Source organism: Oncorhynchus mykiss, chromosome 25 (genome assembly GCF_057628025.1).
Source record: "Oncorhynchus mykiss isolate SJ-2025 chromosome 25, ASM5762802v1, whole genome shotgun sequence".
NCBI classification, from domain to species: Eukaryota; Metazoa; Chordata; class Actinopteri; order Salmoniformes; family Salmonidae; genus Oncorhynchus; species Oncorhynchus mykiss.
The window spans coordinates 26107501-26130000 of NC_143046.1; the positions used below are offsets into that span (position 1 = coordinate 26107501).

General features: G+C 41.5%; 2 protein-coding genes across 4 annotated transcripts in view; one reads left to right on the forward strand and one right to left on the reverse strand.

Moving 5' to 3' along the window:
• The window catches only part of LOC110504850 (serine/threonine-protein phosphatase 2A 55 kDa regulatory subunit B gamma isoform), a 25782-nt gene extending 23291 nt beyond the window's left edge, over positions 1-2491 (forward strand). For all 3 annotated transcript variants that reach the window (XM_036970028.2, XM_036970030.2, XM_090219473.1), the window contains one exon: positions 1-2491. This exon is cut by the window's left edge and continues 131 nt beyond it. In XM_036970028.2, the coding sequence (XP_036825923.1) occupies positions 1-164 (164 nt within the window). In that variant the 3' untranslated portion in view covers positions 165-2491.
• Positions 2492-3316: 825 nt separating this feature from the next.
• LOC110504851 (wolframin) lies at positions 3317-22290 on the reverse strand. The gene is made up of 10 exons (XM_036970222.2): positions 21965-22290; positions 20168-20548; positions 15970-16046; positions 15623-15767; positions 15077-15250; positions 11347-11427; positions 11103-11257; positions 10685-10921; positions 8933-9808; positions 3317-6078 (listed from the first exon to the last, which is right to left on the reverse strand). Exons 2-10 carry the CDS (start codon positions 20544-20546, stop codon positions 5293-5295), a joined length of 2910 nt encoding a protein of 969 aa, XP_036826117.2. The 5' UTR covers positions 20547-20548; positions 21965-22290; the 3' UTR covers positions 3317-5292.
• Between the last annotated feature and the right edge of the window lie 210 nt (positions 22291-22500).

Genomic DNA, 22500 nt, shown 5'->3' on the forward strand with positions numbered 1-22500 from the left:
AGGGCGGGAAACGACGCAAGGATGACATCAGCGTGGACAGCCTGGACTTCACCAAGAAGATCCTGCACACGGCCTGGCACCCCACGGAGAACATCATCGCCATCGCTGCCACCAACAACCTGTACATCTTCCAGGACAAACTCAACCAGGAGATGCATGGCTGAGAGAGAGAGAAAGCAGGATGCTGGAGACATACACACACACACACACACACACTGATGCACACATTCATTCAGACAGTAAGGCAAGCAAGAACATATAACATATGCACACACACACACACTCTCTCTCTCTCTCTCTCTAGATGACAGGGAGACGCTGTAAAGACACACTCCACAGTTCTCAGTGGATGGACCGGTCCACCCTAGGTACCAGACAGGGGGAGCTGGATAACCCAATAAGAATGATGCTGGATTATGGTTTATGGAATTCTAAATCATGGATGTGTTGACTGTTGACCTCTGGATTGTGGCTGATCTGATGGTGTTTGTTTTGCTATTGGTCATTTTTGCATTCTGAGGGGTTTGACCTCTTGACAGGAGGAGCTTTCACATGTGTCTGCCTTTTTCTGATCATCTGCCTCTTCCTCTCCTTCCCCTTCCTCCTCACTCTGTTTCTGTACATGTCTGTGCTCAGTCCTCTCCTACAGTCTGGACTGATTCTTGACGTTAGTGTAAAAACCCTTTGTGGTTCCTGGTGGTAACTAGTGGAAATGTTTGCGGAATGTTTGAAGTCTAATTCTAGTTTTTTTTGTTAAATCATGTTACATGTTACATGATTTGAATGATCATTAATGATGATGGTAAAAGTGATGACAATGACAGTTAATGGTACACGAGACATTAGTCAGTAGGACATTGGGTTCCACAAGGCTGCCTGTCACCCCTAGGTGACATTTAATCCTGATGTTTCAGTTGACTGTGAAGACTGCTGGGGAACTTGGCTGTGTCGTGCTACTTTGCAATGAAACACAAGGAATGAAGCAAAAATCAAGTCCAACAATCAAGCAAAAAAATATGCTGCATGATGGATTTTTTTTTTGTTTATATACATTTACTGGCTGCCTTTCTAACCATAAACAGGCTGTAAAAAGGCTTCTGGAGCTCTGCCTCTACACAGCACTAGTTACCATAGACAACAACAAAGAGCTCTCCTTTTGTTTGTGTTTACCGGACACAAAAAGCATGTTTACCAGTGTTCAGTTTTACGGTGTACATTTGAAATGAAGCCCAAATAATACATAGTTTTACATGAAGATACTGAACCAGAGGTATGGGGAATGTTTTATCAACGTTGTAATCTAAACTGTTAAAGGAATGTTTTATCAATGTTGTAATCTAAACCTTTTGAAGGAATGTTTTATCAACGTTGTAATCTAAACCTTTAAAGGAATGTTTTATCAACGTTGTAATCTAAACCTTTAAAGGAATGTTTTATCAGGGTTGTTATCTAAACCTTTAAATGAATGTTTTATCAACGTTGTAATCTAAACCTTTAAAGGAATGTTTTATCAGGGTTGTAATCTAAACCTTTAAAGGAATGTTTTATCAGGGTTGTAATCTAAACCTTTAAAGGAATGTTTTATCAGGGTTGTAATCTAAACCTTTAAAGTTATGATTTATCAGGGTTGTAATCGAAACCTTTAAAAGAATGTTTAATCAACGTTGTAATCTAAACCTTTAAAGGAACGTTTTATCAGGGTTGTAATCTAAACATTTAAAGGAATGTTTTATCAACGTTGTAATCTAAACCTTTAAAGGAATGTTTTATCAGGGTTGTAATCTAAACATTTAAAGGAATGTTTTATCAACGTTGTAATCTAAACCTTTAAAGGAATGTTTTATCAACGTTGTAATCTAAACCTTTAAAGGAATGTTTTATCAACGTTGTAATCTAAACCTTTAAAGGAACGTTTTATCAGGGTTGTAATCTAAACATTTAAAGGAATGTTTTATCAACGTTGTAATCTAAACCTTTAAAGGAATGTTTTATCAACGTTGTAATCTAAACCTTTAAAGGAACGTTTTATCAGGGTTGTAATCTAAACCTTTAAAGGAACGTTTTATCAGGGTTGTAATCTAAACCTTTAAAGGAATGTTTTATCAGGGTTGTAATCTAAACCTTTAAAGGGCCTGAATGGTATCTGCTGTAAATTCAACTATTTTTGACATTTCTAGGTTTGTTGTTTCGGATAAAGAACCAAGAGTGCAGAGCCGATCATCTCTGATGATGGTGTTCATGGCAACAAGAGAGAGATGATTAAACTATTCCCTCTTAGCCTTTCAACAAATTCAGAATTGTTTTGAGAAGTTATTGTTAACTTGTGTATTTTTTTAACATCTGTCACTTGTGTTTGATGTCATGTCCTGCTGCCCTGGCATTGATTCACATATTTTGTGTTCATGTATTTTCAACGGGAAAAAAATCTCATGAACAATTACGAATATGTTAATGTTATTTTTTTTCTGAATAAAGATTTCAACAATATTGCGTTCTATGGGTTAGGCTGTGGTGTCTTTCAGCAGCAGCAGCAGCACCACTTCCAGCAGCATACCACCCTGCACACCACTCCTGGCTTGCTTCTGAAGCTAAGCAGGGTTGGTCCTGGTCAGTTCCTGGATGGGAGACCAGATGCTGCTGGAAGTGGTGTTGGAGGGCCAGTAGGAGGCACTCTTTCCTCTGGTCTAAAAACCAAATATCCCAATGCCCCAGGGCAGTGATTGGGGACACTGCCCTGTGTAGGGTGCTGTCTTTCGGATGGGATGTTAAACGGGTGTCCTGACTCTCTGAGGTCATTAAAGATCCCATGGCACTTATTGTAAGAGTAGGGGTGTTAACCCCGGTGTCCTGGCTAAATCCCCAATCTGGCCCTCAAACCATCACAGTCACCTAATGGCTCATTCATCCCCCTCCTCTCCCCTGTAACTATTCCCCAGGTTGTTGCTGCAAATGAGAACGTGTTCTCAGTCAACTTACCTGGTAAAATAACAGATAAATAAATTAATAAAAATGTAACTTATGTAGCTGTTAAATCATCAATTCCAATATGATCACTATTCAATCAGTTAACATTGATGTATAGTGAGTGCAATTAATTTATTAATTGCTGTTTGTGTACTTATAGGAGTGTAGCTGCAACATTAGTCTTCATATGGATCAATATATTTGAACTAGATCACTGAAACAGTCCCGAGGTGGATGAGTCTCTGTGTTGTAGTCTTGACCACCACCTAGTGGTAATACAATGTCATTACAACAATGAAGCCAAATCTGAACTTTGTATGTGTGATTGCAATAACCCTTCAGGAAGGAAAGGTTTACATTTCCATGATTTGTTTATTGGTCACGGTAGAGTAGAGGGTTACAATAGTGACATCACATCTTGTGACAGTGACCTTATCATTAGAGGTCTGCTGCAGACTGGAACTGTGGGATCAGATCAGAATAGAACCCAACACAGCAGGGAGGGAGAGGAGGGGCAAAAATATATTTGGACACAAGTGCACTTTGATACAGGTCAACTATCGGAGGTTGAATATGTTATTCTCTGTAAAGAGAAACGCTGACAGGATTTCAGTAGCATATACGCTGCTAGGTTAATGTGGCATCAGAACTATTTACCAATGTGATTTGAATAGACAGGGCACTTAATATTCACAACAAGAAGGGTATCAACATGACAATGATTAAAGCTCAATATTTAAGGAGACAACTGGAACAGTTTAAGTCCATTTGTTTCTCCATCATGATCTTATAATGAAAAACTATTTAAGAAAACAAAAAAACATTCAACTGTACAATACTTTACAAGTACCTAAAATTAAACTGAATTAAGGCCTCAAACTGTTAAAAAAAGGCAGTTCATTTTGAAAACACAATTCATTAGTAAAACACAAACACTATTGAGTATTTTAAATGTAGTTAAAAAGTCCTACTTTTACTTCATATGTAGACAAAGTCAAACAACAGACAAAAAAATGTACCGTAAGGCCTAGATTCAATCAGATCGTTAACCAGCGGATGTTTTGGCGGTGTCGGAGGTGGAACTGCGTTGGAGCTGTCAAATCAGTGAGCGGCTGCTCTTGATCATTGTCACGAAGCCACACCCGTCCCACCCTTCCCACCCTTCACACCCGTCACACCCTTCACACCCTTCCCACCCGTCACACCCTTCCCACCCGTCCCATCCGTCCCACCCTTCCCACCCGTCCCACCCTTCCCACCCGTCACACCCTTCACACCCGTCACACCCTTCCCACCCGTCACACCCTTCCCACCCTTCACACCCGTCACACCCTTCCCACCCTTCCCACTCGTCACACCCGTCCCATCCGTCCCACTCACGTTAGAAGTTCAGAATGAGAACGTGAAGGCCATATAGAAATAATAACGCTCAAATTGAAAAATCATTCAACTAAATAATGAGGATTTCTATCAGCCTAAATGAGGTGTGGATTACATCTCATATTCCAGTGTCCCAACTTGTAAAACAAAGCTGCATGGGATTTCTCTTAATGAGACTCCATACAGCCAATGGCAAGGTATAATACCAGGAGCCGCTTGTGGATTTGACAGCTCTAACACAGTTAAGCGGGTGTTGGCTAGTGCGAATATGATAGAATTTAGCCCTTAGTGTCATGGATGCAAACAGCAGGCCTATGTGGATGAATGGCATGCAGAATTAGACATTTGGACTGCATGTCAAGAGCAAGTCAATAAGATTATTGGCCACAATGTTGATCGGCATTGTCCCACACACTTACTCAAACGTTGACAGACCGAAAACACTGGCTATGAATGAGGAGGTTGAGGTGGTGTGTGTATTTATGTGGAAGTGATTGTGTTTGAGGTGTATGAAAGTGTAAAGTTAGTGTAAATTGTCTTCCTCCTTTGTAATCCAGTGGTTTCGTTATGTTATGTGATATTATCCTATCCCACTATGACTCAGCAGCTATGAAAACACACACACACTATAAACACACACCCATAGTTCAGCCATATGCACAATTCAACTATGATTCTAAGCTGGTTTTAGTAGTCTACAGTAGGGGCTCATAGAGCAGACACACACACGCACACGCACACACACACACACACACACACACACACACACACACACACACACACACACACACACACACCACTAGAAGCAATTGAACCGCGGTACTGGTTCTCCAGCATAGTCTTACTGACAAACCTTTATGTGAGTGTGTGTATATTCCCAGTGTACACTCCACATAGTGTACACTCAGACACTCCACATAGTGTACAGTCCTCTGCATTTATCCACCACTAGCCTTGGTCTATTCCTCCTCTGCCCTGTGTGGTCTGGGTCTCAGTGTCCTGCTTCAGCCGTGCGGTGAGGAAGGGGTTGAAGAAGAAGTCAAAGGCAAACTGCAGTGCCCCCTGGGCCGTGTGCCTCCAGTCGTGTTCTATCTTATACTGCCTGCCGCTGGGCACTCGGGCGTCCGCACACATCAGACAGTGGATGGCCTTCAGCTCAAACACAGGCCACTTAGAGCCCAGGCGTCCCTCCAGAACCGTACTGAACTCTACCAGGCTCCCAGCGCTCAGGTGCAGCAGCACTGGGCCAAACTCACTACTGGCCTTCAGGACGATGTCCTTGGTGGCGTCCTCGTCCTCTATGATGGTCCCGTTCTTACTCTTCCTCTCCAGGGGCATGCCCAAGGTCACCTCGAACTTGTGGCGGTCGAAGTGCTTCACGTGGCACTCGTGCTTGGCCAGCTTTTTCAGTTTGCATAAGGGGTCTTCTGGAAGAGGTGCGGGAAGGGCCTGGTGAGGGGCAGTGGGGTCGGTGGTGTTTTCACAGAGGGGATAGGCCTCACCATAGAGACATCTCATCCAGTTCCCTACGGACACAGGAAGTAGGCCGATGACGGACTGGGCTCCGTTCTCGATGTCGGTAATGCGGGCGTATTTGAAGCGTCCTGTCCAGGTGACCCGGTGGCCCTCCAGGTGAGAACACAGGATCTGGGTTTGGGCCATGTTGTATTCCTTCCAGGCCTTGGGCCCACACAGGTTACTGTACTCCGGCCATGTGAGGGTGGAGTTATACACCTGTTCAACACACATTCACATTTGGTTCAACTTTATTTTGAGATTGTTAATGTATTCCATTTAACGCTTTTCATACACTTACTGTATTCTTTATGTTGTTACATTTGAACACTGTAAATAGTACTCTGATGTAAATAGTACTCTGTTGTAAATAGCACTCTGCTGTAAATAACACTCTGCTGTAAATAATACTCTGCTGTAAATAATACTCTGCTGTAAATAATACTCTGCTGTAAATAGTACTATGTTGTAAATAGCACTCTGCTGTAAATAACACTCTGCTGTAAATAATACTCTGTTGTAAATAGCACTCTGCTGTAAATAACACTCTGCTGTAAATAATACTCCGCTGTAAATAATACTCCGCTGTAAATAATACTCTGCTGTAAATAGCACTCTGCTGTAAATAGCACTCTGTTGTAAATAGCACTGATGTAAATAGCACTCTGTTGTAAATAGCACTCTGATGTAAATTGCACTCTGTTGTAAATAGCACTCTGCTGTAAATAGCACTCTGCTGTAAATAATACTCTGCTGTAAATAATACTCTGCTGTAAATAGCACTCTGCTGTAAATAACACTCTGCTGTAAATAATACTCTGTTGTAAATAGCACTCTGCTGTAAATAACACTCTGCTGTAAATAATACTCCGCTGTAAATAATACTCTGCTGTAAATAATACTCTGCTGTAAATAATACTCTGCTGTAAATAGTGCTATGGTGTAAATAGCACTCTGCTGTAAATAACACTCTGCTGTAAATAATACTCTGCTGTAAATAATACTATGTTGTAAATAGCACTCTGCTGTAAATAACACTCTGCTGTAAATAATACTCCGCTGTAAATAATACTCCGCTGTAAATAATACTCTGCTGTAAATAGCACTCTGCTGTAAATAGCACTCTGTTGTAAATAGCACTGATGTAAATAGCACTCTGTTGTAAATAGCACTCTGATGTAAATTGCACTCTGTTGTAAATAGCACTCTGCTGTAAATAGCACTCTGTTGTAAATAGCACTCTGTTGTAAATAGCACTCTGTTGTAAATAATACTCTGCTGTAAATAGCACTCTGCTGTAAATAGCACTCTGCTGTAAATAATACTCTGCTGTAAACAGCACTCTGCTGTAAATAGCACTCTGCTGTAAATAGCACTCTGCTGTAAATAATACTCTGCTGTAAATAATACTCTGCTGTAAATAGCACTCTGCTGTAAATAATACTCTGCTGTAAATAATACTCTGTTGTAAATAGCACTCCGCTGTAAATAACACTCTGCTGTAAATAATACTCCGCTGTAAATAATACTCCGCTGTAAATAATACTCTGCTGTAAATAATACTCTGCTGTAAATAGTACTATGTTGTAAATAGCACTCTGCTGTAAATAACACTCTGCTGTAAATAATACTCTGCTGTAAATAATACTCTGTTGTAAATAGAACTCTGCTGTAAATAACACTCTGCTGTAAATAATACTACGCTGTAAATAATACTCCGCTGTAAATAATACTCTACTGTAAATAGCACTCTGTTGTAAATAGCACTGATGTAAATAGCACTCTGTTGTAAATAGCACTCTGTTGTAAATAGCACTCTGCTGTAAATAGCACTCTGTTGTAAATAGCACTCTGCTGTAAATAACACTCTGCTGTAAATAATACTCTGCTGTAAATAATACTCTGTTGTAAATAGCACTCTGCTGTAAATAACACTCTGCTGTAAATAATACTCCGCTGTAAATAATACTCTGCTGTAAATAATACTCTGCTGTAAATAATACTCTGCTGTAAATAATACTATGTTGTAAGTAGCACTCTGCTGTAAATAACACTCTGCTGTAAATAATACTCCGCTGTAAATAATACTCCGCTGTAAATAATACTCTGCTGTAAATAGCACTCTGCTGTAAATAGCACTCTGTTGTAAATAGCACTGATGTAAATAGCACTCTGTTGTAAATAGCACTCTGATGTAAATTGCACTCTGTTGTAAATAGCACTCTGCTGTAAATAGCACTCTGTTGTAAATAATACTCTGCTGTAAATAGCACTCTGCTGTAAATAATACTCTGCTGTAAATAATACTCTGCTATAAATAATACTCTGCTGTAAATAATACTGTGCTATAAATAATACTCTGCTGTAAACAGCACTCTGCTGTAAATAGCACTCTGCTGTAAATAGCACTCTGCTGTAAATAATACTCTGCTGTAAATAATACTCTGCTGTAAATAGCACTCTGCTGTAAATAGCACTCTGCTGTAAATAATACTCTGCTGTAAATAGCACTCTGCTGTAAATAGCACTCTGCTGTAAATAATACTCTGCTGTAAATAATACTCTGCTGTAAATAGTACTATGTTGTAAATAGCACTCTGCTGTAAATAACACTATGTTGTAAATAGCACTCTGCTGTAAATAACACTCTGCTGTAAATAATACTCTGCTGTAAATAATACTCTGTTGTAAATAGCACTCTGCTGTAAATAACACTCTGCTGTAAATAATACTCCGCTGTAAATAATACTCCGCTGTAAATAATACTCTGCTGTAAATAGTACTATGTTGTAAATAGCACTCTGCTGTAAATAACACTCTGCTGTAAATAGCACTCTGCTGTAAATAGCACTCTGCTGTAAATAATACTCTGCTGTAAATAGCACTCTGCTGTAAATAGCACTCTGCTGTAAATAGCACTCTGCTGTAAATAATACTCTGCTGCAAGCAATTAGATCTGCTTCTGTCATTCTGTTGTTCTTTACTATGTAAATATGCTAGAAGCTGTATTTTGTTTTAATTAGCGCTTTGGGCATAATGTAGCATAATATAGTAAACTACTTCTTGTGATTACCTTCATGCCTTCTGAGCGGTAGACATACATCCAGCAGAACATCATCAAAGCACTTAGCCACACCAGGATGAGCTTCACCACGCTGCTCCGTGACAGGAACCGCGCCACCACCAGCGGGTTCAGGCTGAACCGCATCCACATCCGCAACACAAACGGGACCGTGCAAACAGTCAGAGTCACCAGCATCTTGGTGATCTCCAGAGCCATGAACCACTGGAGGACCTTGAAGAGCAACAGGGCCGCCAAACCCAAGGTGAGGACAGGCAGTGCGAACAGGAAGAGGAGGTAGCCTGCACAGGTCCGAATCAGACCGATGGTGGAGGAGGAGTGGAGCAGGGCCAGGCAGAGCTCACACCAGACGAAGCAGACCATGTAGGGTACGAGGCAGAGGTAGGTGCCCCTGAAGCCTCTCCGCTGGGCCATGCGGAACAGCAGGTAGATCAGGTGCCCGTAGAGAAGACACGGCACGCCCACGTTCAGCGCCACCATCTCCCCTAGCGGCACCGTCACAAACGTTGTGCCTAACACCCGCAGGAACCAGACACTATCAGGTAATAGTTGTGTAAGGGCACAGACCCCCGATAACACCTCTGTGAGCAGGGCGCGGCGGGCGAAGAGCTCAGCGGAGGCTTGGAGGCTGAGGAAGGAGGTGACGGTGAAGAACAGAGCCACGGTGGCCAGCTCGGAGCAGGGGATCCAGGTCTTGTCAGCCACGGGGAAGGAGAAGACCACGAAGACCACTGACAGCAGGAAGTAGAGGTAGGGCTCCAGGTGGGTCCAGCCGAAGTTAGTCTCAGCTTGCTCTAGGTCCAGGCCGGGCTCAAAACGTAACAGCAGTTCTGTAAGGGCCCGGAAGTTCTCCCACGCCTTGGAGTTCTGGAAGAACAACACCAACAGCTCTTTACACACTGAACACTCATTATACAATGGGTGGTTTGGAATTCCCATTGTTAGAGCCTCTCCTGCCCATGATATATGAGACAACATACACATGGCCACGTTCATATAAAGTGGCATCGTTTACATCGTTACCTAGCAACCCACTACCACTACTACTTTTAAAACTACCTGTAAGTCATCATTGAGTTCTGGAAGAACAACACCAACGGCTCTTTACAGATCAAGAACAACACCAACGGCTCTATACAGAACAAGAACAACACCAACAGCTCTTTACAGAACAAGAACAACACCAACAGCTCTCTACAGAACAAGAACAACACCAACAGCTCTTTACAGAACAAGAACAACACCAACAGCTCTTTACAGAACAAGAACAACACCAACAGCTCTTTACAGATCAAGAACAACACTGACAGCTCTTTACAGATCAAGAACAACACTGACAGCTCTTTACAGAACAAGAACAACACTGACAGTTCTTTACAGAACAAGAACAACACTGACAGTTCTTTACAGAACAAGAACAACACTGACAGTTCTTTACAGAACAAGAACAACACAGACAGCTCTTTACAGAACAAGAACAACACCAACAGCTCTTTACAGAACAAGAACAACACCAACAGCTCTTTACACACTGAACATACACATCCTATAGCTGTCATGGAATAACTTTTTACATACTGTCATGGGATTACAGTTACATACTACTAACCATTTTCATTCTGTTTTCCAAGAAAACACCAAAGGTCAAGTACTCCCTAAATGAGAGTACTTGCTAGTATTTTACAGGTTATCCTCTTTCAGTTCCTCTGTTCTAAGGCCAGAGCCGTGTGAAGGGTATCCCACCTGGAAGACGCGCAGTGTGCAGATGACCATGGAGAACAGGGACAGGTAGAAGATGAGCAGGGGGATGAGAAAGATGAAGAAGTCGATGGTGAGGTTGCTGATGATGAAGAAGAAGATGAGAGCGTTGATGTGGTGCGTGGGGATGAGGGCACTGAGCCACTGCATGCCTGCCCGGGATGCCCAGTTAATCAGGTGCTCCTTGATCTCCAACAGGGCGTGTAGGGGGAACTTCAGCACCTAGGGGAGAGGCAGTGGGGAGAGAAAGGGAAGTGGAGAGGGAGTGACAGAGAGCGAGACAGAGAGACAGAGAGAGAGAGAGAGAGAGAGAGAGAGGGTAAATAGATGAGCAAGATAATTACATCTGTGTGTGAAGATGTTATGAACACATGCATTCCCAGAGAGATAAAAAGGTTCAGACCTTCTTGTGAAGGGGCAAGTCGTCTGGATTCTTCACAGCTTCATCATCGTCATCGTCACCGCCGTCACCAGCCATAGTGGGAGAGGGGGGGATGCCCTGAGCGTACTTCTTAGTGGTCTCCACAAAGTCATCCAGACCCACGTCATAGCAACTTGCTGCAGAGACACACAGAGAGAGAGGTAGTCCTTACTCACTATTACATTACCTTTCCATTTGATTCTATAACACATAAACACACACCAACCTTTGCTGGTGACGAGGCTCTCCAGAACTCTCCTCTGTTTCTGCATGGAGCTGGATATGGGGCCCTGGGTGGCAGCGTCATCTTGGGATGGAGGAATTACAGAGAAACACAAAGTTTTTACTAATGTGCACCGTTTGGTAACATGATGCCTCGCTGTCTTAGACTCCCAAATAGCAACATCCACAAAGGGGCAATAGCAGAGGCTCTCTTGTTGTCTTCTCATTTGAGTTGAAAGTAAAGAAAAATCCTGTTTTGGTTGTCTCCCCTTGCTAGTTAGCTGGCTAACATAGCCAATGAGCTAGCTAGCCTTTTAGATTCCCACATCTCCATGTGAAATAATCCGATTTCTAATGAAATAATATGCTCTGGTAAATATAATATTATTGTACTTGCCAGTGTAACCTACAACATTATCCCAGTTTGATATGCTGCTTGAATGTATTCGCTCTCATATCACAGCTAAAAATAGAATGTAAACAAAAAGCACATGGCTACAGCTGTTTTTACAGTAACAAAAATTAGAACTAGAATCACGTACTTATTACTTCCAAACAAAGTACTTTTTGGGGGGATTCTAATAACGATACAATGTTGTTTGGTTTATTGTTTGAACCGACGCTGAGATTATAGTTGGTTATCAAAGCAAAATATAGTTCTTATTAGATGCAGCAGTCTAATGCCAAGCTCAACCAAAACAGAACAATGTTGAAGTTGAAGTGATTGAGTGTATATTTGTGTCCATATACAGTACCAGTCGAAAGTCTGGACACACCTACTCATTCCAGGGTTTTTCTTTAGTAGTCACCTGGAATGCATTTCAATTAACAGGTGTGCCTTGTTAAAAGTTAATTTGTGGAATGTCTTTCCTTCTTAATGCATTTGAGCCAATCACTTGTGTTGTGACAAGGTAGGGGTGGTATACAGAAGATAGCCATATTTGGTAAAAGACCAAGTTCATATTATGGCAAGAACAGCTCCAATAAGCAAAGAGAAACAGTCCATCATTACATGAAAGTCAGTCAATCCGGAAAATTTCAAGAACTTTGAAAGTTTCTTCAAGTGCAGTCGCAAAAACCATCAAGCCCTATGATGAAACTGGCTCTCATGAGGACCGCCACAGGAAAGGAGAACCCAAGCTGTATTTGGAATACCGATACTAACATATTGTATACTACATACTTAATGAGTATATACTACATACTATTAGTTAATTTTAGTATACTGTAAACAAACGGTATCCTATCAGTTGAGCGTACTAGCTCGTCACCTGTCTACTGGAAGTTGATGCTGTTGCTATGCAACCTCTTGCTAGCTAGTTAGCATAACAAATTACATTTTACGACTTCGGATGGGTTCTTAAATTAAATTTGGAGTGCCAGAGTGCGCTCGTAAATTCAGAGCGCTGTCAGATTGTCCGTTTGTAAATTCAGAGCACACACTGGGCGCTTGGGCCGAGGAGTTGGGTTGATTTGAGCATTCTGACCTAACAACGGCAGTCAAACACCCAAGCTAACGTTGGCTAGCTTGCTAGCTACTTACAGACATAAATGAGACCACTCTGACCATTTTACTCGCCCTAGCAGAGATGGTTAGGCAGTTGTCATGTTATCTAGAGTGTTGGTGACTAACTGTGCTGCTGGCAACAATTTAATTACACTTTTTTCCCCAGACGTTTACTGACATCGGCCACATTCAATGGATGTTGAACGCTCGTAAATGCACTTTTCTGCGCTCTGGTACACTCAGACGAGTGCTCTGAAATCTGAGTAGATTGCCGGAGCGAATTTACGGAACCACCAGAATGTCCATTGAGAACGCACAACGACTTTTCCATTCAGCTAAACTAAGAATGACGGGAATAATCAAGTCAACAAACGTTGGGTAGTTAGTTAGCCTATAGTTAATATACTGGCAAGTTTGATGTATAAGTAGCCAACTAACGTTAGGTAGCTAGCTAACATACCGGTACATACTGCTGTAATGATATGCTATGTGGTTCGTAAGGACAGTGTAGCTTTCAAATTGTCAGCCAACATAATGTGTAAGGTAACTTATTTGAAAAGTCATTAGTTTATTTCATTCCTCAACATTTTCTTAACATTTGTCATAGTTAGTTAAAGCAATGAATTAGTTTGCTCCCTCGTACTTCGGCCGCATATTTTCCGCCATTTTCTTCAAATCTGAAAATGATGTCAAGCCACGCCGTTTTCCTGAAAAATTGCGTCATGGGCCCTAAAGTACGAAATAGTGTCCTCTGTATACTTCATATTTTAGTGAGTTTAGTACGACATCCGGATGCTTTTCGCATACTAACTATATGCATACTATGACCAATAAGCATACTATATTCCTAATTCACATCACAAATACTACAGTTAGTGCTGTTAGTATGAGTATTCGAACACAGCTCCAGAGTACCCCTGACCATAGTTTGCTTTGTATGTTTCTATGTTTTGTTTGGTCAGGGTGTGATCTGAGTGGGCATTCTATGTTACAGGTATAGTTTGTCTATTTCTATGTTTGGCCTGATATGGTTCTCAATCAGAGGCAGGTGTTAGTCATTGTCTCTGATTGGGAACCATATTTAGGTAGCCTGTTGGGTTTTGTGGGTGATTGATCCTGTCTCTGTGTTTGCACCAGATAGGGCTGTTTTGGGTTTTCACGTTTCTTGTTTTGTTAGTTTGTTCATGTGTAGAGTCTTTATTAAAGAACCATGAATAGAAACCACGCTGCAGTTTGGTCCGCTCCTCCTTCGACACAAGAAAACCGTTACAGCTGCAGAGGATAAGTTCATTAGAGTTACCAGCCTCAGAAATTGCAGCCCAAATAAATGCTTCACAGAGTTCAAGTAACAGACATCTCAACATCAACTGTTCAGAGGAGACTGTGTGAATCAGGCCTTCATGGTCGAATTACTGTAAAGAAACCACTACTAAAGGACACCAATGAGAAGAAGAGAATTGCTTGGGCCAAGAAACGAACAATGGTGTAAATCTGTCCTTTGGTCTGATGAATCCAAATTTGAGATTTTTTGTTCCAACCGCCGTGTCTTTGTGAGAACGGATGATCACTGCATGTGTGGTTCCTACCGTGAAGCATGGAGGAGGAGGTGGGGGGGTGCTTTGCTGGTGACAGTCTGTGATTTATTTAGAATTTAAGGCACACATAACCAGCAAAGCTACCACAGAATTCTCCAGCGATACGCCATCCCATCTGGTTTGGGCTTAGTGGGACTTTCATTTGTTTTTCAACAGGACAATGACCCAAAACACACCTCCAGGCTGTGTAAGGGCTTTTTGACCAAGAAGGAGAGTGATGGAGTGCTGCATCAGATGACCTGGCCTCCTCAATCACCCGACCTCAACCCAATTAAGATGGTTTGGGATGAGTTGGACCGCAGAGTGAAGGAAAAGCAGCCAACAAGTACTCAGCATGTGTGTAAACTCCTTCAAGATTGTTGGAAAAGCATTCCAGGTGAAGCTGGTTGAGAAAATGCCAAGATTTTACAAAGCTGTCATCAAGGCAAAGAGTGGCTACTTTGAAGAATCTAAAACATTAAACCGTTTTTTGGTTACTACATGATTCCATGTGGATTATTTCATAGTTTTGATGCCTTCACTATTTATCTACAATGTAGAAAATAGTAAAAATAAAGAAAAACCTTTGAATGAGTAGGTGTGTCCAAACTTTTGACTGGTACTTTATGTCATGTCAGTGCTCAGTACAGTACCTGGCTCAGTGTTGACGTGTTCCACGTTCTCGAGCATCTCAGACACTGCCACCCTTCTCTTCTTCTCTGGGTTGAGCTTCCAGTACATGACCAGAGCAGCCTTCCTCACTCCTCTCTCAAATCTGGTCTCCGTACACAGCTTCTTCACCTCCTCAAAGTTCTCTGACGTGATGCCTAATGGTAACCACAAACTCAACCTTAATGCCTCAAAATAAACGCTATGCAATGAAACAATCAGTTCAACATTCCCAATGACAGTTGACTCATAGGTTCTTATCGCTTAAGTGCATACTCCATTTAATTGCACACTGTACTTTTTCAGATGCAATTCAAAAATATTATCTTGAATTGCTCTAGTTCGCCATACTGTTCCAGGGTGAAGTTTTCCCTAGGTACAGATCTAGGATCAGCTTCCCCTCCCCCAAATTGTAACCTTAACCATTAGTAGGGGGAAATGCTGAACTGATCTAAGATCAGAGTCTAGGGGTAACTACACCCTACACCTAACCATGCTTCCTGTTAGTGGTTTAGGCCGTGCCCCCTCACCTTTCCTGGTTGCTAGGCAGCGCTGTAGCATCTTGACTGCGTCCTTGCGGCCCTGTTTGGTGGCCTGCACCAGCCAGCTCACTGCTGTACAGTTGTTCACCTCCTCATCTCTCTCCTCAGCTAGGGCCAAGTAGTACCGGCCCATCTACTCACAGACACAATATATATCACCTACAATATGTGCACATTCAATTAAACTTGCCAGATGTGTGATGATGCAAACAATTCTAATCACACTAAATTAATCTGCAGTTCTGTCCTTATGAAGACCCGTTGTAGTTCATATGTTAGGACTATTCATGTTTGCGCTGGTGGTCTCTCTGAGGTGGACTACGGGTAATACTCACCCTACTCTGGGCTTTGGCATCTCCAGACTTGGCCCTCTCCTCCAGCTCCTCCACACTCAGCTCCTCCTCTGGCTCCTCTACACAGAGACACAACACCCATCTATTCATCATGATGGTTATTGGCACAAGGTTATTACATGGTGACCGGCAGCATTGATACATACAGTAACAGATGTTGCATAGCATTTTAGGAACCAACAGATGCATACAGTATGACTCACACGAACAGTAGCAGTCTTGAGCAGTGGTGTTATTCATAGACAGATGCTAACTGCTCACAACAACTGTCACTGAACAGAGCCCACTTGAGTAGCGCACCCCCCAGCCCCCCCAACAGACAGTCTCTCTAACCGTTACTGACACCTGTCCTTCTTCCTATCTCCAATACCGTTTGTGTATTTGTGAAGGAAACATCCATCCTTTTCAACATCAAATTCATCATCTCCAGCAACATCATCATCTGTTTTGGAGTCAAAGAGACAGCAGAAGATAAATGTTTCAGATGACATCATCCGTAATCACTGATGACATCATCTGATGTGTATGATCGTGATTTTAAAGAACTATGAGCAGGCAAAGGTTGGTCAAATGTGTTTTAGAGCCCTTGTTATACTATGTAGGCTAAGTGAGGTCTTGCTGTACTGTATAACGCTTCTAGAGGTGGTAAATCTGTGTTGTGTCACTAAGGAGCAGAGGGAACCGTCCGCATGTGCTGTGCTTCTACATCCATCCATCCCTTCCATGCCATCGATTCCTGGCAGCATTGTGGACCAAGCCCAGCCCTACGCCTCAACCCTAAAATAACAGTTTAATAATAACAGCTACTCCTCACCCCCTGGCACTGACACAACACCAACACGTTTATCAGAAATATGTGGCATGGTTATTATTGTTGTCTGAGCTTTGGTGTGTTGTAATGTGTTGTGTTGTAATGTGTTGTGTTGTTCTGTAATGCGTTGTGTTGTGTTGTAATGTCTTGTGTTGTAATGCGTTGTGTTGTAATGTGTTGTGTTGTAATGTGTTGTGTTGTAATGTGTTGTGTTGTAATGTGTTGTGTTGTAATGTGTTGTGTTGTGTTGTAATGCGTTGTTTTGTAATGTGTTGTGTTGTAATGTGTTGTGTTGTAATGTTGTAATGTCTTGTGTTGTAATGTGTTGTGTTGTAATGTGTTGTGTTGTAATGTGTTGTGCTGTAATGTGTTGTGTTGTAATGTCTTGTGTTGTAATGCGTTGTGTTGTAATGCGTTGTGTTGTAATGTGTTGTGTTGTGTTGTAATGCGTTGTTTTGTAATGTGTTGTGTTGTAATGTCTTGTGTTGTAATGTGTTGTGTTGTAATGTGTTGTGTTGTAATGTGTTGTGTTGTAATGTGTTGTAAAGTGATGTGTTATTTTGTAAAGTGTTGTGTTCTTTTGTAATGTGTTGTAATGTTTTTGTGCTGTTATCACGCCTGCTCCAGCTCTTCCCGCCTGGCACTCGAGGGCGCCAGGCTCCCCTGCATTACGCACTCCTGCCACCATCATTACGTACACCTGCCTTTTCCCGTCATACACATCAGCGTATTATTGGACTCACCTGGACTCAATCACCTGTTTATTACCTCCCCTATATTTGTCAGTTCCCCATCTCTGTTCCCTGCTGCTGCATTGATTGTCGATTGTCGTTGTTTTGCCCGTGTGCTAACGCTGTGCCTGTCTTGTTTCATGTCTGTTCTTCATTAAATGTTGACTCCCCGTACCTGCTTCTCATCTCCGTTGTCGGTCCTTACAGTTGCAGTGTAATGTGTTGTAATTTGTGTTGTAATTTGTTGTGTTGTAATGTGTTGTAATAAGTTGTGTTGTAATGTGTTGTGTTGTGTTGTAATGCGTTGTTTTGTAATGTGTTGTGTTGTAATGTCTTGTGTTGTAATGTGTTGTGTTGTAATGTGTTGTGTTGTAATGTGTTGTGTTGTAATGTGTTGTAAAGTGATGTGTTATTTTGTAAAGTGATGTGTTATTTTGTAAAGTGTTGTAATGTTTTTGTGCTGTTATCACGCCTGCTCCAGCTCTTCCCGCCTGGCACTCGAGGGCGCCAGGCTCCCCTGCATTACGCACTCCTGCCACCATCATTACGTACACCTGCCTTTTCCCGTCATACACATCAGCGTATTATTGGACTCACCTGGACTCAATCACCTGTTTATTACCTCCCCTATATTTGTCAGTTCCCCATCTCTGTTCCCTGCTGCTGCATTGATTGTCGATTGTCGTTGTTTTGCCCGTGTGCTAACGCTGTGCCTGTCTTGTTTCATGTCTGTTCTTCATTAAATGTTGACTCCCCGTACCTGCTTCTCATCTCCGTTGTCGGTCCTTACAGTTGCAGTGTAATGTGTTGTAATTTGTGTTGTAATTTGTTGTGTTGTAATGTGTTGTAATAAGTTGTTTGTAATGTGTTGTAATAAGTTGTGTTGTAATGTGTTGTAATAAGTTGTGTTGTAATGTGTTGTAATAAGTTGTGTTGTAATGTGTTGTGTTGTGCTGTAATGTGTTGTTTTGTAATGTGTTGTGTTGTAATGTCTTGTGTTGTAATGTGTTGTGTTGTAATGTGTTGTGTTGTAATGTGTTGTGTTGTAATGTGTTGTAAAGTGATGTGTTATTTTGTAAAGTGATGTGTTATTTTGTAAAGTGTTGTAATGTTTTTGTGCTGTTATCACGCCTGCTCCAGCTCTTCCCGCCTGGCACTCGAGGGCGCCAGGCTCCCCTGCATTACGCACTCCTGCCACCATCATTACGTACACCTGCCTTTTCCCGTCATACACATCAGCGTATTATTGGACTCACCTGGACTCAATCACCTGTTTATTACCTCCCCTATATTTGTCAGTTCCCCATCTCTGTTCCCTGCTGCTGCATTGATTGTCGATTGTCGTTGTTTTGCCCGTGTGCTAACGCTGTGCCTGTCTTGTTTCATGTCTGTTCTTCATTAAATGTTGACTCCCCGTACCTGCTTCTCATCTCCGTTGTCGGTCCTTACAGTTGCAGTGTAATGTGTTGTAATTTGTGTTGTAATTTGTTGTGTTGTAATGTGTTGTAATAAGTTGTTTGTAATGTGTTGTAATAAGTTGTGTTGTAATGTGTTGTAATAAGTTGTGTTGTAATGTGTTGTGTTGTGTTGTAATGTGTTGTAATAAGTTGTGTTGTAATAAGTTGTGCTGTGTTGTGTTGTAATGTGTTGTAATAAGTTGTGTTGTAATAAGTTGTGTTGTAATGTGTTGTGTTGTTTTGTAATTTGTGTTGTAATTTGTTGTGTTGTAATGTGTTGTAATAAGTTGTGTTGTAATTTGTGTTGTAATTTGTTGTGTTGTAATAAGTTGTGTTGTAATGTGTTGTAATAAGTTGTGTTGTAATGTGTTGTAATAAGTTGTGTTGTAATGTGTTGTGTTGTGTTGTAATAAGTTGTGTTGTAATAAGTTGTTGTAATGTGTTGTAATAAGTTGTGTTGTAATGTGTTGTAATAAGTTGTGTTGTAATGTGTTGTGTTGTGTTGTAATAAGTTGTGTTGTAATAAGTTGTTGTAATGTGTTGTAATAAGTTGTGTTGTAATGTGTTGTAATAAGTTGTGTTGTAATGTGTTGTGTTGTAATGTGTTGTAATAAGTTGTGTTGTAATAAGTTGTGTTGTAATGTGTTGTAATAAGTTGTGTTGTAATGTGTTGTGTTGTAATGTGTTGTAATAAGTTGTGTTGTAATGTGTTGTAATAAGTTGTGTTGTAATGTGTTGTGTTGTAATGTGTTGTGTTGTGTTGTAATGTGTTGTAATACGTTGTGTTGTAATAAGTTGTGTTGTAATGTGTTGTGTTGTGTTGTAATGTGTTGTAATAAGTTGTGTTGTAATAAGTTGTGTTGTAATGTGTTGTAATAAGTTGTGTTGTAATGTGTTGTGTTGTAATGTGTTGTGTTGTAATGTGTTGTAATAAGTTGTGTTGTAATAAGTTGTGTTGTAATGTGTTGTAATAAGTTGTGTTGTAATGTGTTGTAATAAGTTGTGTTGTAATGTGTTGTAATAAGTTGTGTTGTAATGTGTTGTGTTGTAATGTGTTGTGTTGTAATGTGTTGTGTTGTAATGCGTTGTGTTGTAATGTGTTGTAATGTGTTGTAATGTGTTGTAATGTGTTGTGTTGTAATGTGTTGTGTGTGTGTGTGTGTCTTTTTGGCTGTACTCACCTGGCTGAGCTACTGAAGCCTGTCGTAGAGGGGTAGTAGGGGGGCTGACCGGGGTATCTCCAGCAGCACCAGCCCCCCTCCTCTCCTCAGCTGACCGGCGGGCAGCATTGAGCTGGGATCGTCCTGCCTGGGAGACAGGCCTGATGGGCTGCCGCAGGGGGGAGGCAGGAGGGGTGGATAGTGAGGGCGAGGAAGGAGAGAGAGGGGGACCAGGATGAGAAGAGGATGAAGATGAGACCGGAGAGGTCGGGACGGATGGGGTGGATATAGGCAGGGTCAAGGTGGGTCTAGTGCCTTGGGTAGATTTAGGGGTAGCTGGGGGAGGGGAGGTGGGGCCAGGTTTCAGGGTGTTTGGGGTGCTGGAGGGTGATGGTTCCATGTCTGTAAGACAGAAGAGGATATCAAATAGTTTAAACTCGGCCTGGTGTAAATAACGTTTAACTTTTATAGATGGAGCTTTTCAGAATCATTCAAAAATCTTGTCAGTAATCAATCAAGGAAGGGACATCGATGCACGAGGGGCGTGCCATCTGGAAGTGCGGGTCTGTTGACACAGCTGCAGCAGAGCGGCCAGGGGAGAGGAGAGAGAGAGTGGCCGCATTGTCAATGTGAGGAGGACACCTGGTGCAGTGACACAACAGCTGCATGACACACTCCGCTCTTCTGCTCCAATCATTTAACTCTCACTGTCTAAGGGAGCCCATAGCTTCCCTTCAGGGCAAAGTGCTAAGATATGTCTCTCAACCCCAAAACATAGCTCTGTGTCAGTTTCACTGCCTTACTTGTCCCGCAAATTGCCATATGGTCCAAGTTCAGCTATCCCAGCCAAACTCTAACCAATAAATTGCCTAAACACCATTCCTACTTCAGACAGCATGAAGATGCTAGCACAATAAGAGGAGGGTGACAAGCTGGTTGGCATGCAAGAGCTTGAGTGACCATGATGTGCTTTGCTGCAGTGCTGGGGATCTCCCCCAAGCCAATGAGTTCACCAGTAGGAAAGTCATTCAATAACATAGCTAATAAGCAAATGACACAGGTGAATCAAAGTTGGTGACCAGTTTAAAATCTAGTGGAAAACACAATAATATATTATACAAATATGCATTTACCAAATGTGTTTATCTATAGCGCCTTATGCAGACACTCGTTTTAAAATCTATTCTTCTGTCAACGACAAAGGAACCATAAATATGACCACGAGCTGGCAGTTCTGACTATGGTACAACCAGTGGTGGAAAAATGAGTTAAAAAAAATACCTTCATAGAAAATGACTCAAGTAAAAGTGAAAGTCACTTAAGTAAAAGTCGAAAAGTATTTGGTTTTAAATATACTTAAGTGTCAAAAGTAAAAGTATAAATGATTTCACATTCCTTATATTAAGCAAACCAGATGGCACAATTGTTTTACATGTACTTTTTACAGATAGCCAGTGGCAAACCAACACTCGGACATCATTTACAAACAAAGCATTTGTGTTAGTGAGTCGGTCAGATCAGAGGCAGTAGATGACCAGGGATGTTCTCTTGATAAATGTGTGAATTGAACGATTTCCCTGTACTGCTAAGCATTCCAAATGTAACGAGTACATTTGGGTGTCAGGGAAAATGTATCTAAAAAATTACATTATTTTATTTAGGAATGTAGGGGGAGTAAACGTAAATATTTTCAAACATTGTAATATTAATGTAAAGTACAGATACCCCCAGAAACTACATAAGTAGTACTTCAATTTTTGATTTACACCACTGAGTACAGCATGTCCCAAACAAAAAATGTCAGCGTTATTCTCTCACCTTTGCAGTCAAAGACTCAATCGGTGTTTCGTCTAGTCGATAAAATTCTGTTAGAAATGTCCAGTTTAAGTTGTTCAGGGCCTCGTCATCTCACTTTTGACAACCCCGTTCCACAAGCGCATCTGTGATCAAACTCTACTTATATGGATGAGGGGAACTCCTTCAGCTCTACAGACATAATAAACGCCCACTTTCTACTCCGCCTATGATTGGACGTTGTCATTGACTCATTCGGTGTCTCTAAATTTCATTGGCTAACAGATACAAGAAGTCGAAACCATTTCCCGAGCTTTCTCTTTCAGCCATCATCAGTAGATAATCGAAATGCCTGTGGTTCAGAGAATACAGTAATTGGCTGATGACATTTGTACATATTTTCGTGGTTTGATGTGCCATAGCCTACATGCATCGATAAGCACCAAACCTCATACGTTCTGTTACGCTTAAAATTGGGAATGCTTCAGTCACACCATGTCATAAGAATTTACATTGTAAATGAATGTCCAGAGTCTTTCTCTTTTCATGTAAACGTTCCA

Coding starts and splice junctions, on each gene's coding strand:
- LOC110504851 (XM_036970222.2), bottom strand. CDS start 20,546: ATGGAACCATCACCCTCCAGCACCCCAAACACCCTGAAACCTGGCCCC. Junction 16,047..20,167: donor GGCTTCAGTAGCTCAGCCAG/GTGAGTACAGCC, acceptor GTCTCTGTGTAG/AGGAGCCAGAGGAGGAGCTG. Junction 10,922..11,102: donor ACTTGCCCCTTCACAAGAAG/GTCTGAACCTTT, acceptor CCTCTCCCCTAG/GTGCTGAAGTTCCCCCTACA.